This window comes from Drosophila tropicalis, unplaced genomic scaffold, assembly GCF_018151085.1.
Source record: "Drosophila tropicalis isolate 14030-0801.00 unplaced genomic scaffold, ASM1815108v1 contig_443, whole genome shotgun sequence".
NCBI lineage: Eukaryota > Metazoa > Arthropoda > Insecta > Diptera > Drosophilidae > Drosophila > Drosophila tropicalis.
In genome coordinates this window covers 4,515,358-4,538,028 of record NW_027172907.1, presented here as the reverse complement: position 1 = coordinate 4,538,028, position 22,671 = coordinate 4,515,358, and the positions used below count along the sequence as shown (strand labels likewise).

General features: G+C 35.2%; 1 protein-coding gene across 1 annotated transcript in view; it reads right to left on the bottom strand.

Annotated features, from left to right (window-relative positions):
* Positions 1-663: 663 nt before the first annotated feature.
* Oct-TyrR (Octopamine-Tyramine receptor) overlaps positions 664-22,671 on the bottom strand; it is a 44,527-nt gene continuing 22,519 nt past the window's right edge. The window contains 4 exon segments of the mRNA XM_068286213.1: positions 664-2,186; positions 2,228-2,310; positions 2,486-3,091; positions 3,093-4,229. Coding sequence (XP_068142314.1) covers positions 1,874-2,186; positions 2,228-2,310; positions 2,486-3,091; positions 3,093-4,124 — 2,034 coding nt within the window. The 5' untranslated portion in view covers positions 4,125-4,229 and the 3' untranslated portion in view covers positions 664-1,873.

The following is a 22,671-nucleotide window of genomic DNA, read 5'->3' as shown; positions in this document are numbered from 1 at the left end:
TTTCTTAATTTCTCCATATATATGTATGTATTAATATATATATATATTGTGTACATATATATATATATATATATATATAAGTTTCCATAACTTTTATTTGAATTGTCTTTTTTTGTTTGTTTTAAATTTTTTTATGTTGTGTATTTTTAGGGTTTTGCTTTACGTTTTAATTAGTGAAAATTTAATATATATGCACACACACACCCACACCGACACACTTAGACATATGGTGTGTGTGTGTGTGTGATGCATATGTATTGCATATTGTATACATAATATTGCATAATAGTTTTAGTTTTCACGTTTTTTTTTTTGGTTTTGGATTTTGTATTTTTTATTTTTAAGCTTTTAGCTATTTAAATTAGTTAACCAACGAAAAAAAAAAACATTCTTAAAGCGCCTTTTCTAAGTATACATAAAGTTGAATTATTTTTTGTTTTACCTAGAATTAAATACAAATATTTAAAGTAATTTTTTTTTGTTGGTTTTATAGTTTTTCCTTTTTTTACTGTTTTTTGTTGTTTTTTTTTTTCTCTTTGTATTTTGGTTTTGTTGGAAGTTGAGCTCACATTGAATTTAACTAACATTTAATCTTTATAGGTATTTTTTATTTTTATATGTAAGATTTGATTTTATCTTGAAAAACATGAAAGTTGTTTTTGTTTTATTTTAGTTTTTTTTCTTCTTGGGCTGTGTGTATGTGTGTGTGTGTATTTTTTTTTGCAACAATGTTTGTGCCTAAACATTTAATTAAATTCAATTCGCTTTATGTTTTTATTTTGGGTTTTTTATGTTTGATGCTGTTTTTTTTCGGTTATACATACATAGTAGAACTTTTAAGGGGACATTTCCCCTTTATACCATTTTCTATCTTTCTCTCCCTCTCTCTTTCCCGTCTGTCTTGCTGTCTCTTTTTCACATTTTATATCTCATATTTTTTGGTATTTTGGTTTGTCTTGTTTTATGAGTACATATATATATATATATAACAGTTTACATTTATCTAAGTGCGTCCAGACATGTCCTTTGGAATGGCTCTTTATGGAGCAGTCGAACACAAAAAAAGCACACACAGACACACACGTAGAAACGCACACTTATACACATATAGTTTTACACACACATACACATAGACAATAACAGAAAGAGAAAGCAAATGTAAAGATTTTAGTTACTCTATTGAAACCTTCAAGAAAAGGATTCAAGTTTTTTTTGATCTCTCAGCTTAGCATTTTTTCTTTTGTGCTGCACCTTAGCGCCCCTATTGGTCAACTTTGACGGTGTCAGTTATTACATTTTGGGAGGGGAAGATACATGTAAAATGTTATTTATTATCAAAACTAAAACTTGTTTAATTTGGCGATAACTTTAAAAGTTATTAACCGATCTTTTTGAAATTTTGCTCACAGCTTCTTAATGATATTATTTCGCATCTTTCAACATTTGAAAACGAAACGAGAGCTATAGAAGCTCGTTTCGACCTTAGAAGAATGTCTTTTAAATAAACTGTATCTCTCCCCTGTAAAAAAAATATTGTTGATAGAGAAACACGGCCAATTATATCTTATTTTGATATATTTTTTTAATTTCTGCTTTTGTTCTGTTTATACTTTTATCGAGTGTACATCGAAAAAAAAGTTATATTAAACAAACAATAAAAAAAGACAAATATTTGTATTGTTGTAAACAATTATTTCTTTTTCTACTTTGTTGCTGCTTTGTGTGTGTGTGTGTATGTAAGTGTGTTGATTCATTATGTTTGGCACAAACTTTGAGTTACACTTTCTCTTTCTCTATCTCGCCATCTCTTACCCCGCCTACCAGCAGCAGCAACAGCTTTGGCATCTGCTGGTCCTCCGACTCTTAGCCAATCTCACTTAATGCCCAATAGTCTTTTGAATGCCCGCCTATAATCCAAATTGAATATGGTATAGATAACTGGATTTAAACCAGAATTAATATAACCCAGCCAGGTGATGAAATTCTTAAACTTATTTGTTGGGCAGCAGCTCTCGCAAAATGGCAGAATGACATACATTAGGAAAAATGGTAGCCAACAGATGACAAATACGCCCATTATAATGCCCAAAGTTCGTGCGGCTCGTCTTTCCTTTGATAATGAGATCTTTTGTTTCTCCTCAATGAATTGATTAACACCGCTGGGTTTTTTTGCAACGATGTGGCAGCTGTCACAGTTGTTGTTCCCGCCGCCGTTGCCGTGCCTGACGCAATGGCGATTGAAGTGCCACCAGTCGATGACTGAGGCGGTGTTAGCTTTAAAGATGTTTGCTCGGTCTGGGTAATGCAAACCTGCAATGAAGGTAAAAAATTACAAATTATCAAAAAAAAAAATGTAGTTTCAATGAATTTTTTCTTTAAAATCTTCTGTAGGATAGGTTAAAATAGGTTAGGATGGTTTGGGATAGTTTAGATAGGTTCCCCGTCGTAACGTATAAAAGTATGCTATATTTTGTTGCTTACTCACCTGAATGCAACCCTTGGGATCGCTGCCGCTCTCTGTGCTTATTTCAGGATCTGATTTAGCAGCTCCGCTGCTTGGCCCACCACTTCTTCCCGATGAGGGAAGCAATTGCTGTTCACCATGCGGCTCGCAAGTCGATGATGATTGCGATTTGCGACCACCTTTGGCCTTGCCATGCTTTATGGAATCCTTGATCTTGGAGCGTCGCGATTTTTTAACCAAAACGACAACATGTTGTTGCTGCTGCTGTGGATCATTTGCTTCTTGCTGCTGCTGCTGCTGCTGATGTTGTTGCTGCTGCTGCTGATGATGATGTGGATGAGTCTCACTGCTAATACTCTCCTGATCATTTTGTATCATGGGCGTGGTGAATTGAAAACGTTCCCCAGCTACACGTCCACAGCATAACCAATTGGCCAATTGTCGTGATTTACTCGAACTGGTTGCAACTGGTGATGATGATGAATTCTGATGAATGGTATCCATCTCGGTGGATTTTAATGCAATTGTATTTAATTTATTGGCCTTGGCACGCTCACGCAAACGTCTGCGTGTCGCTATGAATATCTCAATATAAACTATAGTCATTATGGCCAATGGTATGAAAAAATGAACCCAGTGCCGAATAGATGACATAGCCACGTTGTGATGTTAGCTCACATGGTGTGGCACTGGTAAATTCATCGGGCCAATCATTCCAACCAATCAATGGTGGACTACTTATTAATAGAGATAATATCCATACGCCCGATATCAAGAGAAGAACCCTGCCCACAGTACGCTTTTGAGCATAGTTAATCGGATCTGTGATGGCCCAATAACGATCCAGGGCAATGGCACACAAATTCAATATGGATGAGGTGCAGCAAAGGACATCGCATGTTAGCCATAGTTTACACAAGTGTATACCGAATTCCCAGCGACCCAGGATCGAGTAGGCGACATTAAAGGGCTGGACGAGTAAAGCAACCGTTAAATCGGCCACCGCCAGCGAAACAATAAAGAAATTCTGGACTATCCTTAATGGTTTGTATGTGAATACACTTAATATAACTAAAATATTGCCTATTATGGTTAAAACTATAATTATGGATAGAACCAATGCGGTCAGCAATGCCTCCCATTCGGGTACAGCCAATTGTATGCCCAATATGCTTGAATGAAACTCTTCCAAAGGGCCGCCATCGTTGCCGCAGTCACCTGCATCGTTGGACAGTGTTGCTATTGTTGTGATGCCATTGCTGCCGGTGGCTGCCGCTGCCGCAGCGGCCACTGTTGTCGCCAGACTATCGACCAAAGCCACTGTTAAATTCGTTTCACCTATCCTATGACCAGAATGAACACCACCAACACCAATATCGTCCACGACCTGATGATGACCACCAATACCGCCAACAACGCCGCCAGTAATCTGATGATGAATACTTATATCAGTTTTACTCGTTGTGCTGGTTAATACAAAACCATCGGGTGTTATTGCTGCCACTCCAGAATGGCTATAACTGTTGCCACTGCCGGCAATGTTGCCGCCGCCGCCGCTGCTGATGTTGCTGCTGCTGTTGACAGCAACGGCCGCTGTTAATGCCGCTGCTGCCACCGTTGTGGTGACATTTATGAACAGAATTTGATCTGCTGATGGCATTTTGACATTTTGACAAATTTTCCTTGGAATTTTCGACTCTTGACCTCTTGGTTTTTCACTTGACTTCTTTGTTTCTTGCTCTTTCAGTTGTTACATGAGTTAATTCTGCAAAAGAAAGATACAAATAATTGTTTATAAGTCAAGCAATTGGGTTTTAGGTAAAATTATGAATGTATTCTGCGGTGTGTGAGAGATGGCAATTTAATTACTCTGATGAAATGCATTCAATGGAATAATTAAATTTATTATTAATCTTTCTGGAGGTTGTGGGTAAAAGGGATTGGAATTAACCCTGGGTCCACTTCCAATCTAATGCAATCAGAATGTCGTCACGTCATGTCTCAAAAGGCAGCTGCTCATACCTGGCTACACCCTTGCTCTTTACAGCTTTATCAATCACAATTAATTACCCAGTGTGCCACATTTGATTAAGATCGGGTGACTATATCATATAGCTCCCAATCGGTGTCAACAATCGGTTGAAAGCCGTAACTTTATCAACCACTACGATTCTATGTATCTGTAAATGAGGATGTCCAATTTAATCAAGACTATATCACAGGGCCCTACATATGTCGCATTTTCCCACTTTGATTCTTGTGGGTAAGGCAAACGTAACATAACAGTTCGGCGCGGGAGGAGTTAGTCCCGGTCCCCTGGTTTTGTATTTGTTTAGGCCTCAAAAATCAAACAAGTAGAAAAGAAGCAGAAAAAAAAGCAAAAAGACCGCAAAAAATGCATAATTTTCCAATCAATTAAATTTCATTTAAAATTCTTGGCTGGTATAAAATATATATATATACATATATATATATAAAAAAAAATAGAATGAAAGAAAAACACACACACTTACAAAAGAAAATGTGATTCAATAAACATTAAGTACATTTTGGAAAATCAAAGGAAATATTTGAAAAATCAGCTTTGCTTCTCGCCTCTTTACCCTTGCCCCACCGTTTGTTGTTTTTCTCTGGCATTATGAATTTTCATTTGTAATTAAAAGGCGCCACAAGAATTTTCTTCCTACAAACCGAGGGTCAAATATGCGTGTGGGCGTGCCCCATGCGCCTCCCAGTCTGTATTTTAATTTTTTTTTTTTAAGGATGGAGCAAGTAAGCAATTTCTACGCCACATTAATCATGCAAATGAAATGAAACAGACCGAAGGTGATGACCAGTTTCCCCTCAGTCTTCCGACCTGTCCCTCACGCCAAAATTTCCTACCCATCTTCTGCTCTTGTATTCTCTTTTCTCATTTCCCCTCCCATCATACCTACCAACTCTGTGGGTCTCGTCAATGCCAATTAACAGAAATTGTTCAAATACATATGTTTTCATCTATATTCTATTGTTTTTCTTCTGTGTGGCAAATTTGATCAGCATCAAAGCAAATTTCTGTCTTTCTCCCTCTGTTTGTGTGCGTGTGTTTTTTTTTTTCCTCTTCTATATATTTTTAGCTGGCCAAGTTCTTAATGTGGTGCTATAAATAACAGATAACAAATAATACAAGAGGGGGGCAAAAACAAAAAAAAAAAAACGCTTAAGGTGTAAATTGGATGATGCGTGTATCTTACAGATACTTCTCGTACACACACACACACACACACACACAGACGAAATAGAAATGAATTCTTGCATATTCAATAAGCATGACTGAGCACAACGAATTTCTCAAGTAAGATTGAAATAACTACGCTTATCTAAATAAAAATTTAAAGCCAAAAAATAAAATAACCTTTAGCTTCACCTTTGAACCAATAAAAAAAAGTTTTATTAGTTTTCCTAAATTAAAGAAATTAATAAATTGTCTCAAAGTGAAACGAGTGATTTAGGGAAAATCGTTTGATTTGTTTGCCTACCATGAGACAAGCAAAATAAAAGTTGATTTGCCCTTTTCATTTAGTAAAGTGACATTTCAGTAATGACACTTTTACCATAGACACAAAAAGACAGAAATAATGCAAAAATCTTGTATGAAATAGAAGGCTCCCACACAAAATTTTGAGCAGTTTTCTCATCTAGTGAGAAAGTCTTATTTAGTATTAAGTCTTAGCACAAAAACTATGTTTAAATTATTGAACATTGAGAAAATGCGAAAAACTGAAGACTACATAGATATATATATATATGTATATGTATGTATATTGCATGCTAATGACAAGTTTGCTTAAAAGGCCAACTCACACACACGTTTTGTGAGTTCTCGAAAGTGTGTGTGTGTAAAGGGTGTAAGAAATTGCATATACATATGTGTAAACTTGTATGCGTTATCATGTCTAGTCAGCCACACATTCGAGGCATGGCAAGGCTCTGGTAAAACTTTTTCTGAAACGAAGAAACTAAACTCAAAGAAAAAGTCATGACCAAAAGCAAATATCTAAACGCTGTTCATTTGCGCAAGTTTTTGTGCCTTTTTTTCTTCTTGTTTTTTTTTTTTTTTTTTTGTTTTTCTTATTATAATCATAAGTCCTTGTTATAATCTTATCGCTCTACTGTAGAGAGAAATGAAAACTTTTTCAACTACACGAATTTTCGATTAAATTGAATTCAAATAATAATCAGTCCAAAGATCTCAAATTGCAATTGAATAACAATTTGAATGCAACTTAGTTGGGATTTAGGTATATCAAGATTATATTTAAATCGTTCCTTAACTTTGATTGGCATTATTTTTCTTATTGATATATTGACTTCAACCAGTTTTATAGTCTTTTCTTTTTGTGGGCTCCTGCCAGGACCCTAGAGCTAATTTAATTATTTTACAACAAATCAGCTTATCGTTGGAAAAAGGAACTTCTTTATCAAAGTTTCCTTTTTACCATCTTTTCCCTCCCCCGACAAGTTTCTAATCTTTTCCTACACACACAAATGTTATTTAAATCTTCCCCTCTTAATCTCTCTTAACTATCACCCCATAGCTTTCTGTCTCTTACGCTCTCCCTTTTTGATAGTCGCAACTAAAAATCGCTTACAACTTTTTGGCGACTATTTGTAAAGCCCTTTCATCCACTCTACTTCACTTTGCTCCGCTTCGATTCGCCTCCCCACTAAACCAGCATTCGCACAACTTACCAAAAAAAAAAAAAAAAGAAACCTTTCCATTTGCAGACAGAAATCAAGGTGGGTCCTCTGCAGCCAGCAAAGGGATGGACGGGACAATCCTCGGGTCTAAAGGCTTGGGGCGGGCAAAAAACCAAACAATTTTTGGTCTGAATGAACTTTTCCCTCCTCTCTTTTTTTTTTATAATATTTTGAACGACGCTCAGTTTATGAGCGGGTTATTTTGATTAATGTTCTTACAACTGGCAAAAAAAAGGACGTAGAAGTGCAGTTTTAGCTGGATACAGTTGGCATGAGCTCAGCCGAGCCAAACAAAAAAAAAAGCATAAACAAACTAACAGAGCTAAGCAACAATTTATAGGAGTTTGCTGAGTTTATAATGAGGCATCTTTTCATGATAAAGAGCTGCAAAAGGTTTAGAAAAACTAGCACAAAAAGCTCAAACAAACAAAAAGTGATTGAATTTGAAAAGTTTAATTGCAACAGAGACAGTAAATGACAGTAAAGCGCATTGGGATAAGAAGCTAACTCAAAATTTTGCTGTAGGGCTTACCAAAAAGCCATTTTGAAAGCTCCTCTTACAAAATACCGCTACAAAGTGAATAATTGAAATAATGTGGTTTTGCTTTCAAAAGTTCAAAGATCAATAACTAAAATATGGAAATCCTTGACAATTTTCTTTGACAAAGAAATTTAGCTTAATAAATTGCCTACATGCATGAGAATAGCTAAAGTGCCCTATTTCTTTGGGATCCAATCCTAACAACCCAAAAATAATGGGGAAAAAGATTGAGTATGCTGATCAGGAAAATATATACATATATCATCCTGCATGCTGTGTAATATTCGAGGCACACCTAGATTACCTTTGCTAACCTTTTTTCTAATTTTATTTTTGAACAACTGCCTTGAACGGGAGCATCTTCAATTACAAATTGTTTGTCCGGGTGTCTCATTTTATGGCTGGCATTTTTAATTAGTCGTCAAGAAAAGACTCTTCAGGATAATATATGTATATGCTAGCTGTTTCGTACAACAATTTGTCATTTAAATTGTTAATGTCATTTGTGCTTCATTCGTTGACATTGTGTACCCAAGTTGACCCCTAATGCCTTAAGCTTGGCTCCATCAACTTGATCGACCTTTTTTTGTGCCTTTCGTTGGTGTTGTTGGTTAGGACATGGCAAAATGTCTTTTGGCATTGCGAGGACATTTCCATGCTTATTGACAACTTGTAAATAATTTGGACTTGACATGAGAGCCTGCCTGACTGCCTGCCTCTCAGGCTGACTAGCGGACTGGCTGACTGACTGACTGACTTGGACTTGCTGTTGGATTTGATGACAAAACTTCGACTGCTTAACTTTGGCTTTTGTTTGGCGGATTTGTCAAACTGATGGCTGACTGAGATAAGGTCTTGACAATCATTTTAAAGAAGGCAAAAAAAAAAAAAAAAAAAACGAAAAAAAAATGGGTGACAAATTCTGGAGATTTGTTGTCCTAAAGTTGTAGGGAAGAAAGTTTTATATTCAAGTTATACTAATTCGTCCATGCAGTTTATTAAGCATTATACGCACGAAGCATTTCTTTCTTATGCCCAAAGCGAAGACACGCTAGAATCCAGTATTTCCAATTTATCAACCCGAAGCTATAATTATATCTGTAATTGGCGACCAACGTGGAGCCATGCTAGAACCTGGTATTTCCATTTATCTGTCACAAGTTTGGCCTTTCTTTGACTAAATTTGTTCGTAATTACCGCCCAAAGTGCTGGCACCAGTTCCCCAAATAATAGTCACCCTGTGTGTAAGCTCCATGCGTTTTCCAACCTATTAAAAGGTCCATTATCCCCAAACAACTCTCATTACAAGTCAAAAAATTTTCATTTGCTCCATCAACCTGTCCATTTGGCAAGGAATTTCCATTGGACACCGACCTTCCCTTTGCTTCCATTGTCATTCTTCACTGCTTGGCAATATCTCCTCACTCCTATTACATGTGTTTGCATATATGTATGTGCACCTGCGAGAAGGGTAAAGTGAAGTGGGTGGCAGTGGCTAAGAAAATTTTACACATGACAGGCAGATAACAGCAAAGCAGCAGCCAGCCGGCAGCAGGGCATCCGAACCAGGACATCCAAGGAAACTAAACAAAAACCTCGACAAGGAACACACATGTACATAGATAAACAAATTGTTGGCAACCGACCCACCGCCCCCTCTCTGTCTTTCTGTAATGCATTAGATCTGCAAACTCTGTGGCAAAAAAGTTAAATAAAGCAACATTAAATATTTAACACCTTGTTGTTATTGTTGTTCGGAGAGACCTGAATTGGTATTAAATATTGAAAGTGGAAAATTGTTTGCATGCTAATCGAATTTTTTTGTTTAGTCTCCTAGACAAACCTTTGTCTGATCCAATAGTCGCGCAGTAAAAGCGTAAAATTGCAATGCAATATTGTTGGAGGTCTCATTTTGTTCTCGATTCCTGTAGTTCAATTCTATTCGCATCCTCCAATGAAGTGCGTGGCATACTGAATAGATGTAGAAGGTTCGCTTTCTCTCTCTCTCTCTCTTTCTCCCTTTGTGTGTGGATAAAGGGTTTCAATAACCGTTTTTGCATTTTCATTTCACTGAACAATCGTCGACCAGTCCATTCGCATATCGCTTTTATTGAATACAGGTTCGACTTTCATTTAGAAATTGAGGGTGAGGTCCTAGTCCTAGTCCTGGTCAAGGCATAGTTTTGCAAAAAGAGCAATGGTCATTCCATAGAGAAGAGAATGGCAATGGCAATGGCACTGGCAAAGTCTCTATGTCTAAAATTGCCTATTGGGAATACCTATATGAATGCGTATAGTGCATAGTGAAAGGTGCAGTGGGTGATGGGGCTTGGAGAGAGTCTTATCAAAAGACTGCATTTCAGTTGTTTCGACATAATTGCATGAGACAAGATTCCCTCCCCAAAAAGAGAACAAAAAAAAAAATCGTTGAAACCAGAAAGAGGTAAAATGCACACTTTTAAGAGGAAAACCAAAAATTTAAGCCATTTAATGGGCTAGCAAATGTTTCATCATGACATCATAATTTTAAAAACTTTAATGTAAAAACCATTTTCCATGTAATTTCGAAACTATCTCGTTTATATTCACAGCATGCCGAATGAGGATATGGGTTTGGGTTTTTGCTCATAAACCAAATTTGCCACACAATTAAAGTTAATATTTCTGAGGGAGAAAAAAAAAATACGTTTCTACTTGAAATCGCACACAATTTTCTCTTGTTTTTAGCCCTTTTTGGTTTTTACTGGGTTTTCTTTTTTTTGCTTTCTTTCAGTTTTGTTGCTTACGTCAATCATTTTGCACTCATAGCAAAAATGTCAGCAATTTTCTCTTACTACTTCTTTTGCACGTCTTTCTAGTCCTTGTCTATACTGTCCAGGACATGGTCTTGGACATGGACGTGGACATGTTCTACAGGGCAGTTAATGCGGGGCCAAGTTTCTTTCGCTATTTTTTATATATACATATATATATTTTATGTGTGTGTGTTTTAACTGGAAAAAATTGATGCACAATCAGAGCCATTGACAGCAAAAAATAGGAAAAAAGGTAGAAAAAAAAAACAGACAAATGGGAGATAGAAATAAGACCCACCACCTGACAGACTGACTGACTAACTGACACATTGACAATGAGAACGAGGAGCACAATGGAGTAAAGCACTGCTGATAAACATGAGAATCATCGCTTCATCATAATCATTTTTAGTATTTTTATTATCATCATCATCATCATTATGGTTGTCGTTATTATAATCATTATCATATGCTGCAGCTGCCACATCCTCCCCTTGTCAGTCAAAAATTGCACTCGAATGCACATTTTTACTTTGGTTTCAAATGCCTTAAGAATGAAATGGCAAAACGGCCAGCCAAGCAGTCAGTTTGGCAAACATTGTTGACACGCCGAGGCAAATGGGGCGGCCCAAAATTGTCGAGGGCAGGGCAAATGGTTGGAAATGCATTTTCCTTGGCACATATCCAGTTGCGTTTTGGTGGTTTTTTTTTTTTGGTCAAAGATTTATTATTACATACATATAAACATTATTCAAGAATCAAGAATAGCAACAAGACAAGAAAAGAAAAGAAGATTTTCTAAAGAGCTGCAAGCGGAAAACTTTTTTTTGTTTAAGATTATTTTATACAATTTGACACAGTTAAGTTATTTCAAAACAACTAATTTATACGTCTAAAAAATGCTTTGAAATTGTAGTATTTTGCCCACTGTAGCAAATTGTAGAAAAACAGACAGTGAAAGAAAGGGTAAAAAACAGAAAGAGATAGACAATTCTTATCAATTTATTTTGCTGTTATAGCCAGGCATCATCAGCAAGCAAATTTTATGTACGTGTGTCCGTGTGTGTGTTCAACTGTGCGTATGAGCAATACAGATGATTGCATAGCCTTGCAACGACAGTTTTATTTCATATATTTCTTATGCAAAACAATATTTTGGCTTATGCAATTTTAATCTAATTTAAGTTTTAAATAAATTGATAAGAATAAATTAAAAGAGTTTTTAAATTTAACTTAAATAAAATTTATAAATATACATATTAGAAGAAAATCCATCTAAAGGTTCATTTCAGTTGAGGAAATAATTCAAATAACAAATAACAAACAAGGGTTAGAAAATCATAGCCTGAAAATTGACGGCATAATAACCTAACCCAACACAATTCAATCTTATGAGCAAAGAGTTTTCTTTTCTGGAATGATTTTTACTCATTTTCCCCAATGACTGACCTTTTCCTCTGACTCTATCCTCTGCTCAATCTGCTTAACACATGTGGGGGCAAAATAAAAGAATGAGTCGATCCGGCTGCCTCTACCGTATGTTTTGTTTATTTCCTGTTTCCCTTCCTTTAATCGTTAAAGTTAAATGACCTTGAACGTTTAACTTAATATTGTTGTTCCTATCCACGTTTATTGATTAAAGACTTTCGTGTCACGAATTTTGTTTACTCTTACAAAATATAAATTTTAAATAGAGCGTTCTTTTTTTTTTTCGTGACTTGCTATAGGATATTTGAGAATTCGACTAAATGATTTGCCCATAGGGGGAGGAGCTTTCTGTAGTTAAGTTAATGTTTGTTTTCCATTTGTGCCACAAACAAAATCAATTTGTTCAACTAATTAATGATATCTAATTTTGTTTTCTGGGGGTCAAAAGGAAAGAAGGCGCTTGGCACAAATTCGTTTTGTGTCTCATTTAATTTGCTAAAAGCTCAAGTGAATAAAAAACAAAACAAAACACGAAACATTGGCAATATTGTCTAAGCCAATTTGTAGGGGACTCACAATTGTGTTTTTTTTTTCACTTTAGTGTTTAGATTTCATACATGGTTTGAATTTGATTTGATTTGATTGATTTGCTTCACTTTGCTTTCTCTCTTTACCTCTCTCTCTCTCTCTCTCTCTATGTATATTCTCTTTGTCCCTCTGTCGACCATTTGGCACTAGAATTTGAAACAAATCAGAAAGTCGTTTTTGTTGTTTTGTGAAATTGCTATGCAAGTGCCTTTTGTTTTTGTTTTTTTTTTTTTTTTGGTTTTGGTTTTCATTTTTTTTTTTTTTATGTTGGCAATTGCTATGCCATGGCATTTAAAATTGCTTTCGAGTGGGTTGTTTGTAAAGTTTGCAAATTGCATTTCCATTTTGTATGTATGTATATGCATTGTTCAATAATTGATTGATTGATATTGACTGACTTTATTTTTTTTTATGCACATATTTATTTGTCAACCATTTTATTTTTTACCCATACCCATAGAGTGAATCTTTTTTGGAATCAGATTACTGAAATTTAATTTTCAAGAATTCCAAACTTTTTTACATTCGTTGAAATGTTTTTGTTTTGGTTTCAGAATGTTTTTTTCAGCTATGTGGACAATAAGTAAATTAAATGGCGAAAATTTAAAAAATATACAAATTTTAGTCAATTAAAAGTTTCAACTGAATTCCTTATGCATGTTTAGGAGCATTATCAGTCTATGGAGTTACAGTGTATGGAAATCATTGACGATCTTAGATTTACTGTCAACCAAGCCTCTTTCCTTTTGGTCATGAGATGGGCTTTCCCTGTGTAATTCATTTTCAAATAAATCTATTGAATAAATTCCATTCAAGACAAAAGACAGAGTTTTTAAAGCCAACAAATTTTATTAAAGTACTTTTACCATATATGTAATGCTTGATTTTTTATTGCCATTTAGATGTCTTCAAGTATCTGCCATCTATTTCCATTCTAGTCTCAAATTCCATTTAGTTCTTCAATCATTTTCCCATTTTTACCAATTACTATTTGAAGGAATAGAGCAAAAAGAAAACCCCCAAAACTAACCAGAAACGTTTTTGCCCCTCTATGTGTAAATCCATGAAATTCTCAATCAACATCTAATATAAACTAATGTTCAACTTGTGCTGCCACTCTCACCATCTGTTCGTCGGTAGCAAATCAAGCATTTTTGCCCCATCTGTTTCCATGCATCATTTTGGTTTGCTTCTGCTGTGGCACTTAATTAAACATTTCCGTTTTCAAACTGGCACGACTTGGCCCAGTCAACTGGCAAATCATATTGGCCCACAAGATTAGCGTCTCAATATTAGAGAAATAAAAACCTTTTATGCGTCCAAGTGGCGAATACGCTAACTCCCTACTTCACCTCACTCCCCAACCCGCTGGAAAAGCAAAAAAAAAAAAATGTAATAAGCATTGTTATGGGCTAGAAATTTGGCAGTTTTTCTTTATTCCTTCTCTGACCCTGACTTTCTCTCTTGCGCTCGATTCGTTCGTCGTCGTGTACGTGTTGAGAGTTTGATTGAAAATCTATTGCCTGCCAAACCCTTACTACCACAACGTACCCCACCGCACATCCTAACCGTCATAAAAACTAAAAGGACATCAGCAATGGCATCGGCATCGGGATCCAAACTAAGTTCAAATATATATGTGTAGGTATACATATATAGTACACACCCACTAACCCAAAACCTCATTTGTAGGCAAAAGTGCTTAGTCCATTGGGTCAAAGTGGCGCCCTCAAGTGTTGCACTGTGAGAAAAAACTAATAGTCTGGTCTTGACTACGAAAGCCAACTGATAAGGAAACGTTTCTTATCTTATTGTATATTGCAAGGTTACCAAAATTATAAATGTTTCTATACACTGAACTTAATTTATGAATTTTTTAGTTCTATTATTGCCACAGCCGCTTTCTTGTCCCTAAAATCATAGGGAATTATTAGAATAATTACAAAATGGAAGGCATTGCCACCACACAACTTCTTACTTCGGCAAGCCGTATCCCTAAGTAGATTAGACTAGAATATACTAAAGATAAAAAGCGTAAGCTTAAAAACTGTAAATTCAAGCCATAAACTCCGCGAAGTGCAAGATGTAAAGTAACAAAAAACTTTTAATCAAGCTAAAAGAGAATCATAAAATATATATTTTAATAGAAGTAGGCAAATTTCAACGTAAAATATTATAGGTAATCATTACTCGAATTGTTTGTTGAAAATTAATTTCCCAAGTTTTTTCATGATATTTCTCTACAATTAATTAAAAGAAAAACTTCTTAACAGGCTTCAGTTTCATATTTAAAGTTGACTTAATTAAAAGCGGCTTCAACTAAGAAATAACCAAGACCAAATAATTCTTGCCAGCGATTAAAATTACAATTTGAAGCTTAAAACTTAAATTGATTTGAATTATTTTAATTTTTTGTTGCAGTGCGTTTTCAATCCCAATACCAATCTCAATTGCAAAACGCAACGATTGCAATTGCGAAAAGTACTAACAAATACACAAAACAAACCCGGGAAACAGACGTCCATTTGTTCAATATGTATATGTATATATATACCTATGTATATGCGTGTGTGGGTGTACATCGACTATGTATGTATGTACATATATAAAAACTTTCGTCAGGACTCAATAAAGTTGAACTGTTTATGGACTTTGGCATTGATTGCCGGCAAGGGAGAAAGTCACAAACTGGGAGAGAAAGATGGGGGCGTGTCTCGCCATCATTTGCTATTCGCCATTCGATTAGATGCTATTCGATTATATATAATACATATATAAAATTCTTATATTTTTTTTTAAACTTTGATTGCTGCAAATGTTGCGTAAAAATGTAAGAAAAAAAAAATTAACGCTTAAGAGTTTTTCCATTTAAACCATTTGGTGATTCCTTCAAGTTTCATAATTTTGTTTGCTTGGATCTTGAATCGGCTACATTTTAAAAAGATGAGGAATGGAGTTTGGTGTAGCGGGTAGGGGAAAGTAGATGGAGGGGGGTTTGTTGGGAGATTGTTTCCATGAATAAATTCATCAAAATCAAGTGAAAAGTTTTGGGTAAGAGAAGTTGCTTTAAAATTCATTGCATTGCATTGCAATCGAGTCGTCGTTTCATGTTGTTGTTCTGACTAGGAGTAAGGGGAATGGAAAAGAAGGAAGCCGTTGCGATGCGATACTAGTCGATGGTTGATGATGTCTCATCAATATGAAGGGCAAGACTAGTAAAGGATTCTCTTTCACTCTCTCCATCCTTCTTGTTGTCTTTGTCTCTCTGCTTTCTCTGTGTCTCAGCATGGTAGCATCTCCCATAGTGGCTTCAGCTTCAGCTTTCGACATTGAGGGTATTTGTCAGAGACAGACTTACAATTCCCCAAATGATAGTCATGCGGCGGTGATGGTGACGGTAGAACGGAGGGCTGTGGGGTCACATGGATTTTGCTTTGCTACGTGCCTGGATATATAGCCAAGTCTGGACTTTGTTGCCTTTAGCTTTGGCTTTGACTTTGACGTTGGGTAACTGCATGCGCTGCGGCACAATTTACTTGTTCACATTTATTACATGCAATTTGGTTGGCCCAGTGGTGTTGCTTTATGTTGTTGACTCTATCTGCTACCCTCGTCCCCCCCCCCTCCCTCCAATTCCCCATCGCGCCACCCTATCCTTCTATGCCATCACTTCCCTCAGTTCTGATGTGAAAAATACCATAGAGATGTGATAACTTTGTTGGCCCGAAAACTACGCTGTGAGTGATGGTAACAAAAACATCAGATGCAGTAGGGAATTCTACGCTGAAACAGATTCTCAAATTGTGGTTTACGCTTAAACTTAAGTAAATATAGATTAAATTTCTAGCAAACCTTTTCTTCAATTGTAAGCTTATTTGTTTAATATTTAAACTATAATTGTTTACTATTATATATTCTTTGCTATCCCGCTGGCTCAAATGAGACGCTGACCACACTGCTTTAAGTGCTAAAGACTTGCCCAACTAAATGGTGACCTTGCGATCCCAAAAAAGATCTCTGCTAGTGGTTACATAGTTCCAATATATACCAAAATCTAGTTATATATAAATATGTATATCTATCAAAGTGTACCATGTGTAATCTATTCATCTGGGTTGACAGCTGTCAATGTCCATTGATGAATGGAACTCAATAAGCACCTCTATAGCCAAAGAAAATGTGCGAGATATCAAAATAGATAATACACATACATATGTACATCGGTATTTTTTGGATTAAGTGGTAAACTCAAATCAGCATTTCCAGTTAATTTTGCAGAATTATAGATAATCTAACATACCCAATCTACTTATAACTTTATTTTCCTATTTTTCGTTTTATTTGTCATTTTAGTTCTGGGAAAAAAAATAAATATATATTGCATATATTTCGTATGTCATAGTTATATGATATATTTAGATAAATCTATTTGTCAGTTCTGTTTCATTTGATTCAAATAAATCTCCATGTGTCTGAATCTCTCTTTTGGCACATAAATTTCACCCAAACCAAACCAAACCAACCCAACGCATCGCCTGCTTCTCCCCTCCAAACGTTCTTTGCCATTTATCTATATTATAGATATATAGAGAATGTTTTTTACTGTCATATTTTCTACTTTGCTAGCCATGACATCTGCATATAAATCATATTTGGCAGGCCACTTGACGCGTGAGAATTTCACAAACTGACACAGTGGCGTAGTCTTTAGTGTTACCTTTGAAAAGGGGTGAAATTGTGTATGTGTCTGTATAGAAAGCCAGTTGTGAGCTACAACTTAATTTAGCGAAAATATTGGAAAAATGCTTACAATACTAGAGTTAACATTCTTAATGTTTTTTATGTATAGTTAGTTAAATAGCTTATGCATGGTGACTATGATCTATTCTTAATAGAAGATGGGTATCTTGGAGCCGTTGCCCTGAACTCTATTGTAGTACATTCCCTTATTTAGAACCAGCTGCATGGCCTGCAATCCTAAATATTGTCTCTTGAGTAAGACAAGAGAGAGAGAGAGAGAGAGAGGCAGAGAAATGTTTAGAGAATTGTCCAGTGGCAATCACAAATCACTTGAAATTTCAACTCAATGGGATGAATGGCTTGCACAAGCTTGGAAGAACTCGCAACACTCATCTTTTCCAACACTTTCTACTTACCAAAGATAGAGTAGATGGAATATGCAACAAATTTTGTATGCATCATATGCAAATAAATATTACACAATCATACACACCGCACCAATTGTTGTTTATTGTCCCCACATGCCAAATGCATGCATACATATCACGTAGTTTTTTTTCTTTCTTTATATGTATCTATTTTGTTTTTTTTTTTTTTTTTTTATTTATTGAACCAAGTTTCTCTTAGTCTCTGAGACTCTCTTTTGGATTAGATTTTGATTCGGATTCTATTATTCAATTGAACAGCTGCAAATGTCATAGCCATAGAGCCAGTGGCCGCATTTGTATTTGCAACCATGTATGCATATTGAGTCGAGTAGATGGAGGAAGGGAGGGAGGAGTTCACAATTCGTTTCAAGAACGTGTGCCAACAAGAAAACTGTTGGAAAAATACATATAAAAAAAAAAAAAAATAAGGAAAAAAAGTAAGATTCTGGATGAAGCTTTCCACTTTTTGTTGTTCCTCGCCTCACCTCCTCTTAATGTTTTATTTTTCTTGCTGGTTTCCTTTACTTCTTTTGACACGCTGTGGCCTTCAAAAAAACAAAAAAACAAAACAAAAACAAAAAAGGAGAGCGCGTGTCGAGCAACAATTGGAATTGGTCGAATTTGTTTGTGAGCTTCAAAATTGAAATATGTATATTTGTATTTTTTTTAGGCCTGCTCTCGTTTTCAAATTCCGTTTAAATTTATTGAAAATGGAATTGATATGATCTGCTTTGGCTTCGGTTAACAGACAAACAAAATTTATTAACTTTGTAACCTATTTGCCTTTTAGACAATTTATTAAAAGAAAAACTTTATAAGTTTTTAGGGAACGAAATTAACTTTTACCAACATTTTGATAACATTTTCTATACAGAGAGATCGTTAAGTTAAAAAATTTAAGCTTCTTTTGCACTTAATCTTTTCTGCGTTTATTTAAAATACATATCTTATATAAATAGACAAAAATTGTTCATTGAAAACAAAATTGCATTTTTTTAGAGAAAAATAGACCAAAAAATAAGTACATTGGTCTTGGAAATTCAATGGAATTTTTCATCTTGTTTTTAGGCTTTTGTATGCCTTTTTTTTCGCTTCTTTCTTTCTTTTTTTTTTTTTGTTTTTGGTTCATAAACTAAATTTTTTGGCTTTTATCTTATGTACGAAACTCAACTAGCCTATTCAATTCAATTTGTGCGCTTCCTTTGGGGGCCACCTTTAGGTGATACGCTGTCCATTCATAAAACTTTTACTATGTTTGGTACAACAACAATAAAAATGAACACAATTCGGACATTATGCTTTTGTTTGTGCGAAAATAAGAGCCGACTAAGAGATACCTTAAGTATAGTATACATATGGAGGGTCAAAGTTTAGTTTGAAAGTTTTTTTAACTATCTTGGGGATTCTGGCAAGACAGAGAGAGTGGTCTATTTTTGGCGATTTAGAGTATTGCAATTGATATGGTTCTCTTTTATGAATGAACTTAAATCATTTTAAATATAGGGTAACTAAAAAAGTGGCAACAATTTGTTAAAGGACTGACTGGCTATTTTTTCATAAAATATTTTCACAAGTTTTTTTTTTCGCTGTTTTTTTTTGTGGTGCTTTTCTCATCTTCTGTTCTTTAGTATTTAGTACATCTGTGGGCCCACATACAGCATTATTTTGTGTCTGTCTGTATATTTAGCGCAATGTATTTTGTTTTTTTTTTCATCCTCTTTTGTTGTAGTTGTTGGTGTTGCTGCTTGCCTTTTGTGCAAAAGAAATATCCATAAATAACTGCTTCGATTTCTTTTCTTTAGATATTGGGGCAGCTTTAAGTAGTGTCGACAACTTTATGAGCCCCCCATGTGAAGGGGCGGAGAGAAAGGCTGACGGGGAAACAAACGGGAAATAAAGTGATGAAGGAGGTGCAAGGTGGAAGATGAAGACGAAGACGACAGCAAATGTATGTAGAAGGTAAGCAAATGCTTGTGCTTCTGAAAACAAAATTTTCTTTTCGTGATGAATTCGACAAATATTGACAATGTGCGTGCCAAATACAAAATAAATCATAGTCGTTTTTCTTTTTTTCCATTTTCGTTCTTTTTTTTTTTTTTAATTTTTGTTTTCTTGTTGTAGTATTTATTTACATGCCGGAAGAACGACGAAACAAAAATGAAAATGAAAACGATGCACGTCATCAACAGCTCGTTTTTCCTTCTCAATTTTTCGAAGAAGAGGAAAGCAGACGTCTTCGTGTGTGTGTGTGTGGGCGTGGAATATCGGCTACTGAGCTCTTCTACTCTAGGGAAATGAAATGAATTTAGATTATATGGCATGGCAACTACTTTGGCAATTGCTTTCTATTAGTCTTACCCTCAGTGGGGAAATAAAGCCAAAGAACAAAAAGTTTGAAATATTTGAGTTCAAAAATGTTTTGTATATAAATTTTATTTTTGGCTAATGACTTTCTGGCTTATGACTTTTAAATCGCGCCACAAATTAGCTTGCAAAAATTTAAAAAAAAAGATCAAAATTAAAAAAAATAGGTGGAGTAGAATGCAAGCTGTCTAAACGTGATCATAGATTCGTTTTTTGATTTCAATTTTCCTCTAAAACAATAAGATTCAAATCGTCGATAAAAATTGCTCGAAGCTAAGAACTTGTCAAAAAAATCTTTAACTACAAATCCCATGCATAAGTTCTATGTTTGCTTCATATACTAACTTAAAGGTGTTTCATTCGTTTTACCTTAATATTATATATTGAACATCTTTACTTATACTTGTCTTCTTTTTTGTTTTTTTTTTTTCATTGCCCATGACATAAGTTTCATCATAAAATTAGCTAAATTGACTTCTCAATTATCGCAACCCAATATTAATTAGTTTTGTTAGGCCACTTTAACTTTGAGTAATCTCAAGTGGGCATACTTATGGTGCTTGGGGTCTGGTGGCTTTTCGTTACTTTTTCCGTGTGCCTTCTTTTCAGCTGTTCAAAGTTATATAGCGAAAATTTCCCTTGAGTTCTCTTCTGTGTTAAGTGTGTGTGTGTGTTTGAGTCTAATTCTCAAGTCTCTTACCATCTCAGAAGCCAACAACCGTATCGTCTTCAATATAGCGAACAAAATCAATGAGCCTTGAATGTTGCCAATTTTATTGCGTTTCAAACTCAAAATTCATGTGAGAATTTACCATCATCTCTCACACTTTCACACTTCCTTGACTGCGACTCTCCCTCTCTCTGTCTCTCTCTCTCTTTCCTTCCCTCTATCAATTTGAATACAAAGCAAATTAGTTACGCCTAATTTGCAATTCATTTCAGGCAACAATTGACTTTGCTTATGATACAATTTGAATTTGAAGTTGATGTATGAGTCTCTTCATGTACATATGTATATGAGAGAATGGGGAGAGCGACGAAGCACAAGAGGCTTATGTAGCTGATAAAATTAAAGCAGCCTGACAGTCGGCGTTAAAGAAGGCAAAAGCACGAAGAAAAAAAAAATGAATAAAAAAACAATTGATAAAAAATTAAATTAAATTAAATTAAAAATGCTGCTGTGACACCAAAGTCAAGAGAAGAGAAGACAAAGACCAAGAAACAGACAAAGACACAAAGCAGCAGGAGCAGAAAGAGAAGGCGAATGGAGCGAAGGCAGAGGCAAAATGGGCGACAGCAAGGAAAATGAAAGGCGCAAAGTCATTTTAGCGTTTTGTTAAGAATGAAAGTTGAAAAAAGGCCAAAGCTCTAGCCTGGGTACTTTATATAATCTCGGACATTTAACCCTCTAAGTTATATAAATACAAAAAAAAAAAAAGAAAAAGAAAGACAGGAAACGAGGCAGGCTGTTTTTTTTTTAATGTAGAAGAGTTTACACTCATATTCTAAACCTTTGCAAATTGCAAGCGAAGAATAGCATTTAAAATTAGTTTTTGCAGGTGAAATTTTATTAGAAAACATTATTTATTAACATGAAGAAGTTGGATTTCATTTGACAAGTGAATCAGAGCTTAATTTAGTGTCTTTTTTTTTTTTTTTTAGAAAAGAAGGTATTTCATATTAAAGTTAAATAACATTCTGCAACCTAAACTATTTAAGACCAAGTTCTTCTTTGCCTTTGAATATTATTCTGGGATAAATGTCAGCTGAATTCAGGTATATGCATATATTCACCAACAATGAGCTCTAATTTATATGCCTTAAATTAATTTAACTCAATGGCAACACCCAAAAACTTATCATTTGCAACTGACAAATGTAGAGAGAGGCAGAGAAAGAGAGTAAGGGCGGGCTTGGGAACAGAGAAGGAAACAAAGGGCACAACAAAAGCACAGATGAAAGAGAAAAAGCCTTGAGGGGGTCGTCTTGCATCTACACTAAAAGTAGAACTGCTGGGTACATGTATACATATATAATACCTATATATGGTGGGTTAGGTTAGATATGGGGTATGGTTGTGTACCATATATCTAAGAAAATGCAATTCTCATTGGTGTAGTTGTAATATTTAGCTAAAATATGCCACACTTTAACATTCTGAGACAGCATCCTCTTTTACGGTAACGTAACGGCCCCTCTCCAGGCACTCCTTTTGTTATGCCGACCCGTGTGTGTATGTGTTGTATAATTTAATAAGGTCTTCTTGGTGAAATGTATTGGTAAAAGGAGGAAGTTGCACACTAACATACATACACCGACATACGCATTGTGCATGTTTCGTACTCGTTTTCGACAGGTGGGCCACCAGGTGGGCTTGCAAAGGATACATAATTTCATTATGCCCTTGCAGTGAAAGGGTTGGACTTGTCGTAACTCCAGCAATTCAAAAGGAACAAAAAATTATATGTACCTAGTACATACATATTTGAAATTTCCTACTAGCTATATATAGATTTCTTTATTTATTTTGAAATATGCAGCCACACTAATTTGGTTCATTTACATGGAACAAGGACGGCCACA